The following is a 15,200-nucleotide window of genomic DNA, read 5'->3' as shown; positions in this document are numbered from 1 at the left end:
ATGTTGAATTTGAATTCCGCGGTTACCACGAAAAAGATGTATACATATACATACATAGGCTGAAACCTGCATTGGTTAGATATTCAAAGCAACCACAGTATCTTTGTGGGATAATGGACTGGTTTCCTGTAATTTGGTACCATTTTGAAAAAATTACAACCAATATTATTAAAGCTATTCATCACACCAAAATCTACATGGGGGTCATCAGCTATCAAATGGTATAGCTTAAGACTCCTCGAGATAAGCAAAAGCTTTCTCTCAATAACGCACTTCCACATCTCACTGCCGAGTATGAGTTGATTAGGAAGAATTGCTATATTCGGTATCTCATTTTTGCTTCTATCCAATGAATCATGGCATGACTGTGGCAGTGAGGATTATTTTGGTTCTTGTAGTGATGACTATCAGGAAGAAAATAAAAGAACCTGACTTGGATGCTTGTTGGGAATGCACTCTGAAAAATGTGAGATATTGCACACTCAAGTCGTTGATAATATATAACTGAGCGTTTGCCTGGAATGTAGCCTCTGCTCATTAAGTAGAAGCATGGTTGGTGAAGGCTGGACACCAAAGTGATGATTATTGTCAATTTTCCAAGGTTCTAGGTTACAGACCTCCCACAACGATTTAGACATTAAAAAGGACAAAATTCATAAGAGATTAGAGGACATTGGTGGTCCTAGATACCATTAAAAAAAATTTTAAACTCTGCTGTTGTCAAAATAATGCTCAAGCCCACTCTGCTTTTAATAGTCAACGAGTACATTGACAATACTACTATGCTTGACTTGCTCAGGGTCTGCAACACCATAAAACATTCAAGCTCCTCCAAGAGTTGGCTGACCTTCCCGAATATGATAGGATAGCAAAGACTTTGTCGTCTTATTACATAGTGCAGTGACCAATACCATTAAGCTTCAGCAGTGATGATACCTCCATAAAAGCAAGTTTGATGATCTCTCTCGGGTTGCTAAAGTAGAGGCAGCGAGGCATGTGATATAGAGCGACTAGGTATATACTAATTTATTAACCAAAACTGGACGTGCCATTAACAATCGTGAGCATAAAATTAAGATTTAAAATCAGAGCAAAGGTATACAACTGGGAGAAAGTGTGTTCTCTCACATCTGAAAAAGGCTGTTTCCTTGTATACGCCAAGGAAGACAATATAATACATATGGCTCGAAAGCTGAAATGCTTTTACATTTGTACACAGTTGCGTTTTTATGCATAGGCGACTGTGTCTGACGAGAATACATAATAAATGTTGTTTCCATAGCTTGTCCCTCGTCTGAATTACTGGCAACCACAAGTCAGAGGCGGGCCCTCTTCGTTTGGTGGCATCTGCATAGAGAGCCTCAGTGGGGGAGCCTACTCTACCCCACTTCAAGACAATCACCACCAAGTCATCCATTAACTCCACCTTCTGCCAGTACATTATTAGTTGTTTCCCTAGCAAGACTCCTCACCCTCTAAATCCAGTTGTGTACCACCTGAATCATAACGCATTTCATTTGGGTTACATCTAACACCCCTGTCTCCCATAACTTCACCTAGTGTCAACATGAAGGCATAAAGCATGTAGATAGTAGCCCTCAAATTTCATGAGGGTTATGGGTGCTGGCTCTCTGGGAAGTTGAAATGACCACACCTAATGGCCTAATACTGTATAGCATCCTGTTGGCCATAACCCACTAATTTTCAACCAACAGTCGATTATTTGCCCGATTATATACATACTAAACTTGTATTATGCTACTGCAGTATACATTCAGTGGTTTATTTTTACAGTTGTTAAGTTACTAAGTTTATTTCAGAAACTTAATTGCTCAGTTTCAAAACGAAACTGAAACACTATTTCGAATGAATTTCTCATTACTTTATTTCCTAGGCACTCCAGTGACAAATCCTTTCAGTTTGTGAAGATTTAAATGGGAATTATTTTTGTTCTATTGAGTTTTCAATCTGTACTGGTGAAATTTCTTTAGCAAAATGTCTTCTCGCCCGAAGGGTCTCGACTGCTGCTCCGACACTCCAGTCACGTTCCATTACGTTAGTACAGATCTAATGTACACCTTAGAGTACCTCTTATATCATGCAAGACCCTACGGTATTGTCCATCATGATCCATATCCGGCGCCTTTACCACCAGATACAAAAAGTATACCAGAACCGGTAAGTAAATTTATTATCTGAGCATGCCTTATATCTATATTAGTTTAAAGAAGCAAACGTATCTTCTAGATCTATAGTCTGCTGGTATTTGTGGTTTACAAACAATGTGATGTTTCACTTTTGACTAATAATGACACAAGAGTAGGATGAAAGAGTATGATTAACTAAGCGTATCTTTCTTTTTGAGGGCTAGTTAAGAAAAATGAAGAAGTACGTACACATATAAATATTCAAGACTGAATTAAATTAACAACGGATTTTTCTTTGCTGATATATATATATATATATATATATATATAAAATCTAAATATATATTATGTATATTATGTATATATATATCTATATATATTAAGTATATAAAATATCATCTATATATATATATATATATATAATATATATGCCACAACTCGAAACAAAGTAATTTTCATCACCGCCAAAATAATGAAAATGTTTATGTCTTATCATTCCTTTGTTTCTGGAAACGTACCACCAAGATAAATGGTGTTAATAATAAATTTCTAAACGAGCTGGAAATGCATCGCATGCACTTGTAATTTTCAATCTTTTGACAATGTTCCTTTTGTTTTCTGAAATTTATGTTAATATCAAAAAAGACAAATAGTTTCAATAATAACACGGTGATAGTAAGTACAGTTCATAAACTCTGTTAATTTTTATGCACATCGAAATTATAATTTAATCTTGAAAAATCCTCCGCACTTTATTTTAATGGCAAAATTCTGGCGGCATAAAATGGATAAGCAAGTACTATTATAGATCAAAATACAGCCAAAAAAATAATAATAATAAATAAATAATCCCTTGTAACTACTCTGTTACTTTTTTTTCATAGATTCTGGAAAAGCAACGACAGAAACTTGAAGCTCTGAAGAGTAAAGAACAGCAACAAAATGACATCTTGACGCAGAAAGTAGGGGAAAATGTTATATCTGTATAATAAAATTTATATGTGAATTGCATGTGTAATATGTAACGCTAAACACAATTACTTGTTTTAATAATAGACATTAATCTTAGCATCAGTAGCAATAGTAGTATTGTAAGCACTGCGGCACATTTCCTCCTATATGATCCATAAATTGCACAATAAATCCTTAATGATTTACTCTTCCTAAGAACTGTAAATAAACCTACACCTTCATACGCCTGATCTCTATTTTTATCCTTCAAACTCATTGACAACTGGTAACGAAAATAGTTCACAAAATCTCATTATCAAACCAGATTCATCACCACCTCTCGTTGAAACTACTGGGAAACCTGGCGCCGAGACTACTCGGATATGGCAGAATGAAATTCCTGACTTGAAGGTACACAGGATACTCAATAAATCAAAGGACCTCCTCAGAGGTCCAGTATTTTGCAATAGTCCTTATATCAAACAACTGCATAACAGTTTTGTCCTACTAAGTACAGAGCCCTCAATGCAAAATCTTAAGGAAAAAAAATGCATTGGCTCTTGACGCTGTAGGCTCTCAACTAAATTTGGATTTTCGACCTGTTATTACTATAGTAGATTCACATCACCCGTGCAGTTGATGTCTAGGCCAGTCCCTTACGACGCTCCTGATTGGCTTTTGATAAGCCAATCACAGGGCTGGAAATCTCAGTCTTTCGAGAGAGTTCACATAGGCAGGATGTACGTTCCACCTCTCCTGAAAGGCGTAGCCCTCAGGAGAGGTGGAACATACATCCTGCCTATGTGAACTCTCGAGAGAGACAGAGTTTCCAGCCCTGTCATTGGCATATCAACAACCAATCAGGAGCGTCGTAAGGGACTTGCCTAGACATCAAATGCACGGGTGATGGGAATCTACTATAGTAAAAGTTGAAAATCGTTACTCTTTTGGGTACACTGTTTCCCAAATAATCTTAACGCAATAATTGGGCGCTTTTTATTAAGGCGGAGTATGATATATCCAATATCGATGGGGATAACTAGCCTTCAGCAATGGAATATCTCCACAAAATATCCACCTCCTATATCTATATATATATATATATATATATATATATATTATATATATATATATATATATATATATATATATATATCATGGTGAATATGGGAACTAAGGAATTAAAAAAGTAACATAGTGAAGGTGACTTGAAGAGTGAATTCAGCAGTCATGCAGTGTCGATCACGTCATGAAATGAATAGCGACCTAGCAGCAGACGTTCTTTAACGTTATGCGTGCCAGTAGAACAATAATCGTCGCGGTGGAAGGAACGATTTTCGCCTTCGAACTTAGAAACAGCCAATGAAGGATTTGTGAGTATTTATCAACTACTGAAAATGTTCTGCATATCTAAGAAACAACTACCTAAAACTTCGCAATCATCCATTTCCAGTGCCATGCCTTGCACACACTGAACAGATATTTTCGATAACAGAACTTAACGTATCCAATACACCTTCGTTCTAGTGACGACGCAGCCAAATGATTTTTTCAAACCACCATGACATCTGAATAATCAATGGTTGTCTCTACTAACTGTACGCTAGAACCGGCTGCACTGATGCTGGCGTCATCTGTTACAGATTTTTCAGCTAGTAGGAATTTGCTTTGCAATTCTGGACTTCATTGAACATTAATAACTCTATTTTCAAATACAAACAAGCGTTCAAATCACGCCCGAATTCTCTCGTATCCATAAATACGTGTGCATTCTGAGGAATATTTATCAAACCAAACCAATACTGACGAAGCAAATGAAGTGAGATCACAAAAACAGCACCGCTAACAATCACGTGCTATTTACACCTGGGTGGTGCCAAGGTTATGCTTAAGCCAACTCCGTCTCACTTTCATTATTAGCTCATCCAAATATGGAATATCCGTACTATACCTTTTGGTATCTTTCTTGCTCCACCCTGCCATTTGTCTTCTAATATTCTTCTAAACATTTTCGAATAGACATGAATCTTCGTAAGGCAATAACCTTAACTCCCCGGTTTCAGTCTGACGCCCCAAATCTTATCCAGCATGTCTGTAGCAATAATCTTAGTCTCAATTTCCGTCTATTTGATTTCCAGATCTTATCCAGCAAGCCCATTTCTAACTAAAAAGAATCTGCCTTGAATGGCATTGCTCCAATGTATTTAAAAGATTCATACTCATTAATCCTCACTCCATCTGGTGTTATTTCATCCATCGTGCATATACTGTAAATGTGACAAGGTTTTATCTTACTTCAATCTAAACTTTTTCTTTCATCTCAAACCAATTTTTTCATTATAAAACCCATAAGAAAGGCAAGTGCAAAGGTGACACATTTGCCTGTGGCATCCTATCATTTATTACGAATTCACCTGACAAGATTCCATATACGATAAATTCGCATTTAAATCACAATACAAGCCTTTGAATGCTGCTAAATCCTTTATCTTAATCAACGAGTGCCATCAGAAGGGGATTTTTAAAATTTCATAACTTCTGTACAATAATAACCTGAATATTTTCATCAAAACTGGCAGAAGTACAAAGCCTTTATAATTATCACATTCAGTCAGGATACCTTTCCTTGGTATCTTTGCTGAAACACAATTCCCAACATTAGGCCTTGTTTCCCGCTTCCATATTCTGCAAAACAGTCTCTTTAGTATACGAGGTGCCATCTCATTTTGAGCTAAAAACAATTCCTGCTTTGATTCCATCATAACACGGCACTGCTATCTCGTCAGTTTCTTTATTTCTGATTCCGTCTCGAAATCTGTCAGCTGAGACAATCCATGCTCTTTTGTATGTTCAAAGTGTTGTTTGAACAGTTTCCCGGTTTTGTTTTTTTAATTTTTAATTTGGTGAATATATTATGAGCGGAAAAACTCCGTGCGTGTATGAGCAACTTATTTAACCGTTGACGTTCTTGTCACGTTCAAGTTTCGAATGCACAAATTTCTCTCTCTCTCTCTCTCAGTTTATCAGAAGCAGCAGAGTCAAATTCCTTGAATCTACACATGACAAATAAATGTAATATATCTTCAATAATACTCATAGTTTTATTAATTATGCTAATAAATCATGTATAAATATAAATCTTTGCAGCTGTCAAGAAGCAGTATTCTTTCATAGCTTTCACCCAGCCAGTTCCTAAAGGTTTGGACCGTACACAAATTAAAACAAGGACTGGACACGCACCACTAGCCATTCTGGTTAATCACCCGTGTCACTTACTTTATTGGTTAGTCAATTGCTTATCTGAATTTGATCTTCATTCATTAAGCGCAAAAATGCTACCATGTAAATACTGTGAAGACACTTTAATTAACCGGAATCGTCTATGTATTACATTTCGTGTATCACTGGCGGAATGCGCATAATTCCAAGAGCGCATGCGCGTGTTAGTGTGCGCTTCTGGCCATACTCGTGGTCTTGGTGACCAATATACAGCAGGCTAATAAAGTTTTTGTCCAACCGACGATCAATACGCGTTTAGCCTCATTCTCTCTCCAGTTGCTAGTTCATCATTAGTTACTATAAACAATATACTATGCCAAGCGTAGGCAACGACATGCACCACCACCAACACTTCGTGCGTGTGTGTGTTTTTTTTTAATAAAGACTTTCCCGGGTAATTTTTTGATACGAAAGTGAACTGCTTTATTGTGCCAACTGCTCCTTGTCCGTTGTAACGTACGTTGTATTCAGGCATATTAGTAAATGTGTGTTTGAGAGAGAGAGAGAGAGAGAGAGATTAATTCAGAATTATCTTTCACAGGTTTTTTGGATTAAGAAGCAGATGGCTTCTCAAAATACTATTAGGCTGCTGCTTTCTGGTAATCATTATCCAATATCTGGGTAATGGAACGTTGGTAGCGTGGAGACGTAAGTATTACAATAGGCTCTTCTCTTCCCTTTATGTATGTAATTAGGATATAAACAAATCCTATGAAATTTTAATAATAAAAGTGCTTTGAAATTACCTCACGCAAACACGTGCGCTCGCTTACACTTTTTATTTTTAAAATAATCCACCTCTGTAAAAAGGGTGGTTCTATAAAAAAAAAATGTTGCTGCCACATTCTTCCTTTCGCTACCAAACGTAGGCTGACTCTTAGTCAGAAAATATTCACATCAACCTACTTTTAAAGTAGGATCTGTCCAGCAATCCCACACCTTAGTGGGCTGTCAAGAAGAATCATGGACACAAGCACCATCGCCATAGGTGCCATAATAGAACAAACAATCAACAGGCAGCCCCTCTGATTTAGCCTCTGATCAAGAACCAGCCTTTATCCGAAAGGCATAGACTACTCTGGCCATATTAACGGGGTCAAGCAAACACTACACTACTGTCTACAACCCTGCCGCCTTTACAGCCAGATGTAGCAGCCCACACAGAAAGTCACAACTCTCCTGGGCCATCCTCGGCCTCTGTACCACTCTGAAAGCAGTAATCAATGTCTTTCTTACCGAAATAGTACTCAACAAAATGTTCCATGGTCTAAGCAACCTAAGCCATCAAGACTGCATAGTCGCCAGAAGGCAGCATGAAAAAGCCGTGCACATCAAGAACCCGCCACATGTGCTGTTTTGTATTTTTACACAACTAAGCCCACAAGCCACCTCTAATGGCCCCATGCATGGATCCCTCTCTTTTCCTCAAATACAGAAAAAAGCACCGTCCAACTCTACAAACAAGAGGACTGGGTCTCCATTAACAGGCTACAACCCAGTTGTCTGGAAGTCGGGAAAGTCACTCTATCAAAATATTGAGATCAAGTCCAATCTCCTTAGACTTAATCTGTAACAAAGCCATTTCTTGCACAGAGCAATATGTATATTTCATGTCTAGTATCTGCAACTGCAAGTTTCAAACTAATTCATTTTTACATCCTTGTCTATAGCAACACTCAGCTTCCTTACAAGCCACTTACCTCGTACGGATGTGGTACAGTTTTCAGTTGCATGTTTTATTATAAATAAAGTTATCTAAAATTTATACTTTGCACTATAATCATCTTCTTTAATAATTTGCAAATTGTATCGTGTCCTTGGTACCATATTAGCCAAGACGGATGACTTAGTCTAATAGTCAATAGGGTGGCAAGGGTGTAAATAATTTTCTCTTTTATCACATTTGAAGGGGGATGCCATGCGAAGCTTCACAAGCATCGCTGCGGTAATCTCTTTTTGCCGTCTACTTTGGCAGCCAATCACGAAGCTACCCCGACAGTCAAAGATTCCCATCACTACCTTTCCATCTACAATGCTAAGTCAAAAAGAAATAAATTTCCATAAATAAATTTAGCCTTATTCCAAGTTCCTGTGTCTCTCTTTCCTTTAATAAATCGCTAAGTGACTAACCATCAATGTAGATGTAAACTTATTAGAACAAAAGATACTGAAGTGGAAAATATTGGGGACGAAAGGTTTGGAGAAGCAGCAATGAGGTGATCTGACTGTCGAAAATGTCCTGGACCGGTGTTTTCTGAAGGTTTAATAGTGGGTATGAATGAGATGGAAAAGTGCCAAAAGTAAACTTGTCATTATCGAATAATATGAGCATGGGAATGCATGCATGCAAAAACATAATAGTTCTCTACATTAATTTTGTTTATTTCAGTTATAAATTTCAATTTCAAAGACAACCCATATTTTCATTCCAGACCTGGCAACGATGGAACTGTTAGAAAAGGTATCAGTATCAACCATGGAGACGTCAGATGAAGAGAAAATCCTCTTATCAATGGAAGACTTACTAAGGTCTCCACTCTCCGTTAGACCATCAAACCCATGGCTGATTAAGGTTTGAAATGCACACACAGTTAAATATATCAAAAGTATAGCAGACATTCACCACTAATATTCAGTAAAGTGGAAGCTAAGTTATGTTTCAACTTTAAAAACTTAATGGGGGTTGTAAGGCATTTGAATTTTCTACAAACTCAAGATGCCTGCAACAGTTTCATACTCTCTGGCCAAGCTTTTTCTCTGCAATTTCTACACTTTTGCATAATTACGGTAACATCTTCAGTAGGGCATAGCACGATATAAAGGCAAAATGACAATAGCAGTAATAAAAATTTTCATCATTTGCAGAGAATTAGGACACATTTTCTGAATCCCCCTTCGACGTACCCATACAACTTCAGCTTCACCGAGGACCCACTCAAAGGGAAAATGGCGATGATTCGAAAAGTTCTCAAAGAAAAGGTAAGAATTTAAATGAATTTTTATCAAATGAAAATCAATGTCAAAGTGAAAAATCTTGAAAATTACATTTATTTGGCAAAAATTCATCCGATGGTTTCTGATAATTCAATCATGAGGCATAAGCTAGGATAAAATCCAAGATAATTTTAAAAGATTGATAAGCACACAAGCAGTCTTCGCAACTTCCTTTCGGACCAATATAAACAGACCAGCTGCGCTTATAGCTATGCGATCTAATAATGTTAGCCAAATAACACAACTAACGCCGCAGTTTTTTTACCTAAATCTACCTGCAGAAAGTAAAGAAAAAATCATTAAAATGATCGCAAGTACGCAAATCATTTGAATGAGGTTAATTCAGTCAATTTTCCTTAAGTACAGTACACCTCACGAGGCCATGAAATCATCGTCCTTATGCATCAGTCTGCCTATTATTGGCATAAGAATCATGAAGACTATTTTACAAAAAGTTGAAGCTCAAAATGTCATACAAACACCGCTGCCTAATAAAATATATCAAATAGTAAACAGAAAAACCAGGGTGCCGTGCACCCAGTCGATACCCTTAAGACTTGATAATCTTATTACTCTCCTTTTGGATCATATTCCTTGCATTCCAAGGTATTTGGCCACCACGTCAAAGGATTCCAGCCTTTTCAGCATTGAGCTACAGAAGTAGATGCTGCATATGAATATTAAAATAACTTCATTCTATATGATTTTTTATGGATGTATTCTAAAAGGCATAAAAGTTCAATCGAGCATGTATAAGGGCTGTTGCCTTGTATAATAAGGCGCCCTGTGAGGTTATGTTAGACTTGCGATAATCTTAAGCTAAGTCGGTTGGTTATGCACTTCCATACTCATTGGAGTGTCTTGGGGTTTGATGATAACTTACGAAGTCAATATCTTCTTGTGTTATGACGACGGAGATATGTTAAACTCATGATGATAGTTATAACTTCATTCGATCTCTTTCTGATGTGAGGTTCTAGTAGAAAACACTGAGTACAAAAAATACTTCTATTCTCTGAGATTACATGATGAAGATCAGAGGAAATTTGTACAGGTCTGCCAATGATGATGGCTAATTCAAATCTGACTACAATCTCGTTTACAAATCATAAAGGAACCAGACAGTAGCTCGAACATACGAACATACACACAGATGACATAGATTACAAATCACGTAGGCCGTTTAAATTATAGGTCGCGGTAGTTGTCTCAAGGAGGAAGCTTGGACTGTTTTCAAAACAAATGAAGGACCACAGGTGACGGCACGTCATCTTAGCCTATTTTATTGTATACGTCATCTTAGCATACTTTATCGTCTCTGGTCTGATCACATTCCTGCAAGCAATCTGGTTGACCTCTTGGGTCACTGGTTTTTAATTAATCATAGTTTTAGTTTTTTATATATATGGAATAACATTCCGTATTTTTATTATGTAACACTTACACATGCACTATGCAAAATTGTCAAAATTCTAATAATCAGACTGACTTCAATATTAATTTCAAACTGCTGAATCTCGGCCACTCTTTAGTTTTTAGTGAAAAAAAAAGCTTATAAAACACAAGCACTGAAATTCTGTCAATTTTGGATCTATTGCAAAACAAATTAAATGTAATTTTATTTCTTCCCACATCTATCACTGCGTTGTTCTATTTTGAATGGTATACTTGATTTTTAGAGATCATTTCCTTTCCTTTTCAGAGGGACGGATTCTTTATAGAAAGCAGTGCTCTGGATGGAGAAAGTAACTCACACACACTAGCCCTTGAAAGAGAACTTGGATGGAAAGGAGTACTCATTGAAGGAAATCCAAAGTACGTGGAAGGCCTGAGGCTGAAGAACAGAAAGGCATGGACAGTCAATGCATGTCTAAGCGTCAATCAATATCCTATCAAGGTTAGACCTTTCCTTTCCGTTACGACATAATAAAACAAATTGATTTAATTCATATTTCATCGGCAATTTTTACACCTTCCAGTAATATAAAACAAAATTATATTTTCTGGAACTATTGTCACTTGTACTAATTACAGAACAGAAATATGCACCAGCCAAAGGCATTAATATAACCTGTCATGATACCATGGAATCAGTCTTTACGAAATTACTGAAAATTTAACAATACAGAACATTTAGCAAAGACTTAAGTAGCGTCCAATAACGCTCACTGACAGAGCAATAAGGATGAAACTATAACCTAACAGTCTAAGATGAACTCAAAAATCTTGGTCATCTTTCAGGTGACCATGAAACCAGACTTAACAACTGGTCAAACCAACAAACCACAGATGGGAACTACGACTAGACCAATCTTGTCCGAAGTTCAATGTTTCCCTCTGTACTCGATCCTATTGGCCCTCAACACCACGGTCATCGATTTCTTTCATCTAGATGTCGCAGGAGACGAGATTAGAGTTCTAAAAACTATCCCATGGGCCAAAGTAGACATAAAGGTAAATTATGCTTCTCTCCCTTTCCCCCCTTCTCTCTCTCTCTCTCTCTCTCTCTCTCTCTCTCTCTCTCTTGCAAAAACATTGTTTACTCTAGGGCTTCCTTTAAAGGACAACTGCAGCTTATTATGGCAGGTTCGTAGATTAGTATTAATTGTGTATGTATGAGCGCCAAACCATTATTCTATAATAATAATAATAATCGTTAATGTAATGGCCTGAAGTCATTCGTTGAATGTTCAAAGTAAATCTGCCTCCACAATCAACAAAACTTGAGTAGATGGTAATTTTAAAAAGATCGTCTTACAGCTTGCAACAACTAAATTTTCACAGATATGTAGATACTATTTACTATTAGATATGAATTTCTAGAAAATTCCATCATGTATTGCATGTACAGTCTATGTTTATTTTCAGGTACTTTACGTCAAAAGCAATTACGCTCTCAACTGGAAAATGGAATTAAAAAAGTACCTAACAAGTAATGACTACACAGTCTTTCGAGATGAATTACATTATACACTCTTCACGAAAAATGGCTATGTTCCTTAGCCGCTAAGAAAAAAATTTCTTTTTCAAGTTTATTATGATCTAAATGAATGTGATTGATTGCTTTATAAGCTTTTGGCATGCATGCCAAGTACTGGGCCAACTAAGTCCATTCAGCGCCGAAACGGAAATTGGCGGGTAAAAGGTTTAAAAAGGTGTAACAGGAGAAAACCTCGCAGTTGCACTAAGAATGAATTGTTAGAGAGGGTGGACAGTAACTGGAAGAAAGAGTATCAAAGGCGGTAAAATAAAAGGAATAAAAGGGGGTTGCAGCTAGGAGCCGAAGGGAAGCTGCAAAGAACCTTAAGTAATGCCTACATTGCGCCGCCTGAGGTGCATTGACGGTACTAACCCCCTACGGAATCTAAATGGATGTGACCATGATTTGAGGAAGTCAGTCCTATGAAATGAACGGGCCTAAGATTAAATGTAGAAACATGTACAACGCACGAACAAGAAAGCTTTTGGTTAAAACTCACCCCATCAACAACGAAGTTCCGCAATATTCACATTGAGAAATCCCAACAACATCGCTTGTCCTCATTCTATATACGCATTTACGCATTTCTATAAATTTATTTAACATCATTAATAAAAGATTTTCACCATCTTCACGTCATCAGCAGATTATTAAAAAGACAATAACTCAATTAAATAATACAAGAGGCTATGGGCCAAAGAGCTCACCTAAGCCACACTGCTGCAATAACAAAATTTGATTATTTTCCCCATATTCTTGGGCAAAGCTTTATACCCATATGGTTTTTAGGGCCATTGAACTGTGAATGTAAATTACATGAGACAACTGCTTATTAATTCGACATGTGTGGGTCTTGTCGATCATGAAAGGGCTTCATGTATGGGTCTTGTCGATCTTGAAAGGTTTTTTAAAAGATTTCTTCTGCATATTCCCACATCAAATTCTGGGACACTATCACGACCCCAGAAGTCATGGTTGCTGTTAGGAAACAACAGGAGTCTGTCTATAAATATGTAGGGACAATTAGATAGGAAAATCCACTGGTAGAAATATGTATAGAGTGAGGATAGAGTAATCAAAGACTCTACCAGGAGAGGTAGAAAAGGGAGTAGATGTGTGGCAGTATCAGACTGCAGAAATAGCAGTTTCGAAAACAAGACTAAACACAGGCAGCAGTTTGCCAAAACAGTAAGTTGCAAACTCCAGTGGAAAATCTGAACTTTGACACTTTCAGTGGGTGGTTACCGTAGAGAAACGTAACCAATAAGACTAATCTAGGGGTGGCACCGGAAGTAAGGAAAGCCACTTAAGAAGTAGTAGGATGTGTCTTAGTAGAAGTTAAGGAGGAGCTTAACTGTATGAGTTAGGCTGAGACTTCACTTGAGCTCTCAGAGAAACTCAGTTAGGATCTAAGCCTTATAAGGGGAGTCTATGTCCATTCTCCCACTGTTCCCTGTGTAGTGTTGTGTAAAGTGAAATTGTAGACTAGTACTCTAATTATAAGTAAGATTAATTAAGTGGTGTTTAACTTGCCAAGAGTCCTACAGTGTACCCAAGCTTAAACCCTCCTGAGAGACTGGAAAACGAAAAAGAAATTAATCTACAATGTTTCTAAGAAAAGAAAAACTCACCGCAAGTGATAATTGAAGGTTAGCCCATATAACAGATAACCTTCCAAACATTACCAATAAGCTACCGAAGAAGACTGACTATAAAGAGAAGAGAAGAGAGAAAGAGAATAAAAGAAACCCGTAAGGACATAAACGCAAACACAAACAACAACGAAGACAAAACAAGTATAACATTGCAACAAACCTGAATCAAGATTATATACGCAAGCTTTCAAATCTGAACGAACTAGTTTGGTTGAAATTGATTCAGTGGTTCTACACAAGCTGAAAAGTGTATACCAGACAGGCTGATTAACACACATACATACAGACATACATACATGTAGAGCAAAACTATGATCAGAAAAGTTTACCAGCTTTAACCTCGGTTGAGCGAAAACTTGTTACGCAGCTGACAGTGGCAGAGAAATGAAAAAGGATTTTTACCCGGATGGTGAGCAGATTACAAAATGTCATACTTTTTGCTACCTTGGTCCTACTGCTTCTCGAATAGGTTGTTTCAATAGAATGCTCGCAAAGCACCCCAAAAAAAAGTCACGTTTACACTGCTTGCGCGTTATTCAGTTTCCTTTCTGCATGCCAGCTCAAAGGACTGAACAGCTTCCAAAGCCGCAGCTTGAGAGATACACACCACACTAACAAATGCAGTGTCCTGAATAGGGTTCACTGTTATTCAGCTTATACCTACATCAATGGGGAAAAAACTCGGTTGGAAAGATCACCTCATAAGGAGGATGACAATGGAATTCCAAAGAAATACTATGAAGGAAGAAGAACGTTGAGAAATCTCATGCACTCCTCGGACTGTGTGAAGTGTCATAAATCAATGCAAAATAAGTGATTGGGACATTGCAGTAGTAGTGGTACAGAGTCGTGAACAGTCATTTTCGATTACCTGTTTACTCATTTAATCACTTATGTTGATTCATTTTTTTTATTTTGATCAATATTAATGTAATTTCTAAACGATTAATTGCAACTTTGAACGCGAGAGTTTGCTCATGTGTGTTTGGAGTCAGGTGGTAAATTTGTCGCTTGAACTGAATGAAAAAAAATTAAAAAGCTATTAAAATGCGTGAATAAAGCCTTAAGTTTCAAAACTTTCCTGTTAAATGCTAAATATACACATGCTTACATTTATAATCAACTGTGATGATTGGTATCCTATTACTATTATGAAACTAACAAACAGGATTTCATATATATAAGTATTTGTAC

At 37.0% G+C, this 15,200-nt stretch overlaps 3 protein-coding genes across 12 annotated transcripts in view; 2 read left to right on the top strand and 1 right to left on the bottom strand.

Moving 5' to 3' along the window:
- The window catches only part of LOC135198068 (glycoprotein-N-acetylgalactosamine 3-beta-galactosyltransferase 1-like), a 52,981-nt gene extending 49,639 nt beyond the window's left edge, over window positions 1-3,342 (top strand). The window contains exons 9-10 of the mRNA XM_064225468.1: window positions 2,014-2,178; window positions 3,032-3,342. Coding sequence (XP_064081538.1) covers window positions 2,014-2,178; window positions 3,032-3,136 — 270 coding nt within the window. The 3' untranslated portion in view covers window positions 3,137-3,342. The remainder of the gene's footprint in view (window positions 1-2,013; window positions 2,179-3,031) is intronic.
- LOC135198069 (opsin Rh5-like) overlaps window positions 1-15,200 on the bottom strand; it is a 707,912-nt gene that overhangs the window by 680,499 nt on the left and 12,213 nt on the right. The window lies entirely within an intron of this gene.
- LOC135198067 (protein Star-like) lies at window positions 4,326-15,182 on the top strand. 2 transcript variants are annotated; one of them, XM_064225466.1, is made up of 7 exons: window positions 4,326-4,471; window positions 6,919-7,025; window positions 8,810-8,949; window positions 9,243-9,356; window positions 11,074-11,268; window positions 11,613-11,825; window positions 12,240-15,181. In XM_064225466.1, the coding sequence occupies exons 1-7, from the start codon at window positions 4,461-4,463 to the stop codon at window positions 12,372-12,374; spliced, it is 915 nt and encodes a 304-aa protein (XP_064081536.1). In that variant the 5' UTR covers window positions 4,326-4,460; the 3' UTR covers window positions 12,375-15,181. The 2 variants fall into 2 exon arrangements, with proteins under 2 accessions (XP_064081536.1, XP_064081537.1); XM_064225467.1 differs by lacking the exon at window positions 6,919-7,025 and having other exon boundaries at window positions 4,381-4,471; window positions 12,240-15,182.

This window comes from Macrobrachium nipponense, chromosome 21 (genome assembly GCF_015104395.2).
Source record: "Macrobrachium nipponense isolate FS-2020 chromosome 21, ASM1510439v2, whole genome shotgun sequence".
NCBI lineage: Eukaryota > Metazoa > Arthropoda > Malacostraca > Decapoda > Palaemonidae > Macrobrachium > Macrobrachium nipponense.
This window is presented reverse-complemented; position numbering and strand designations above follow the sequence as displayed.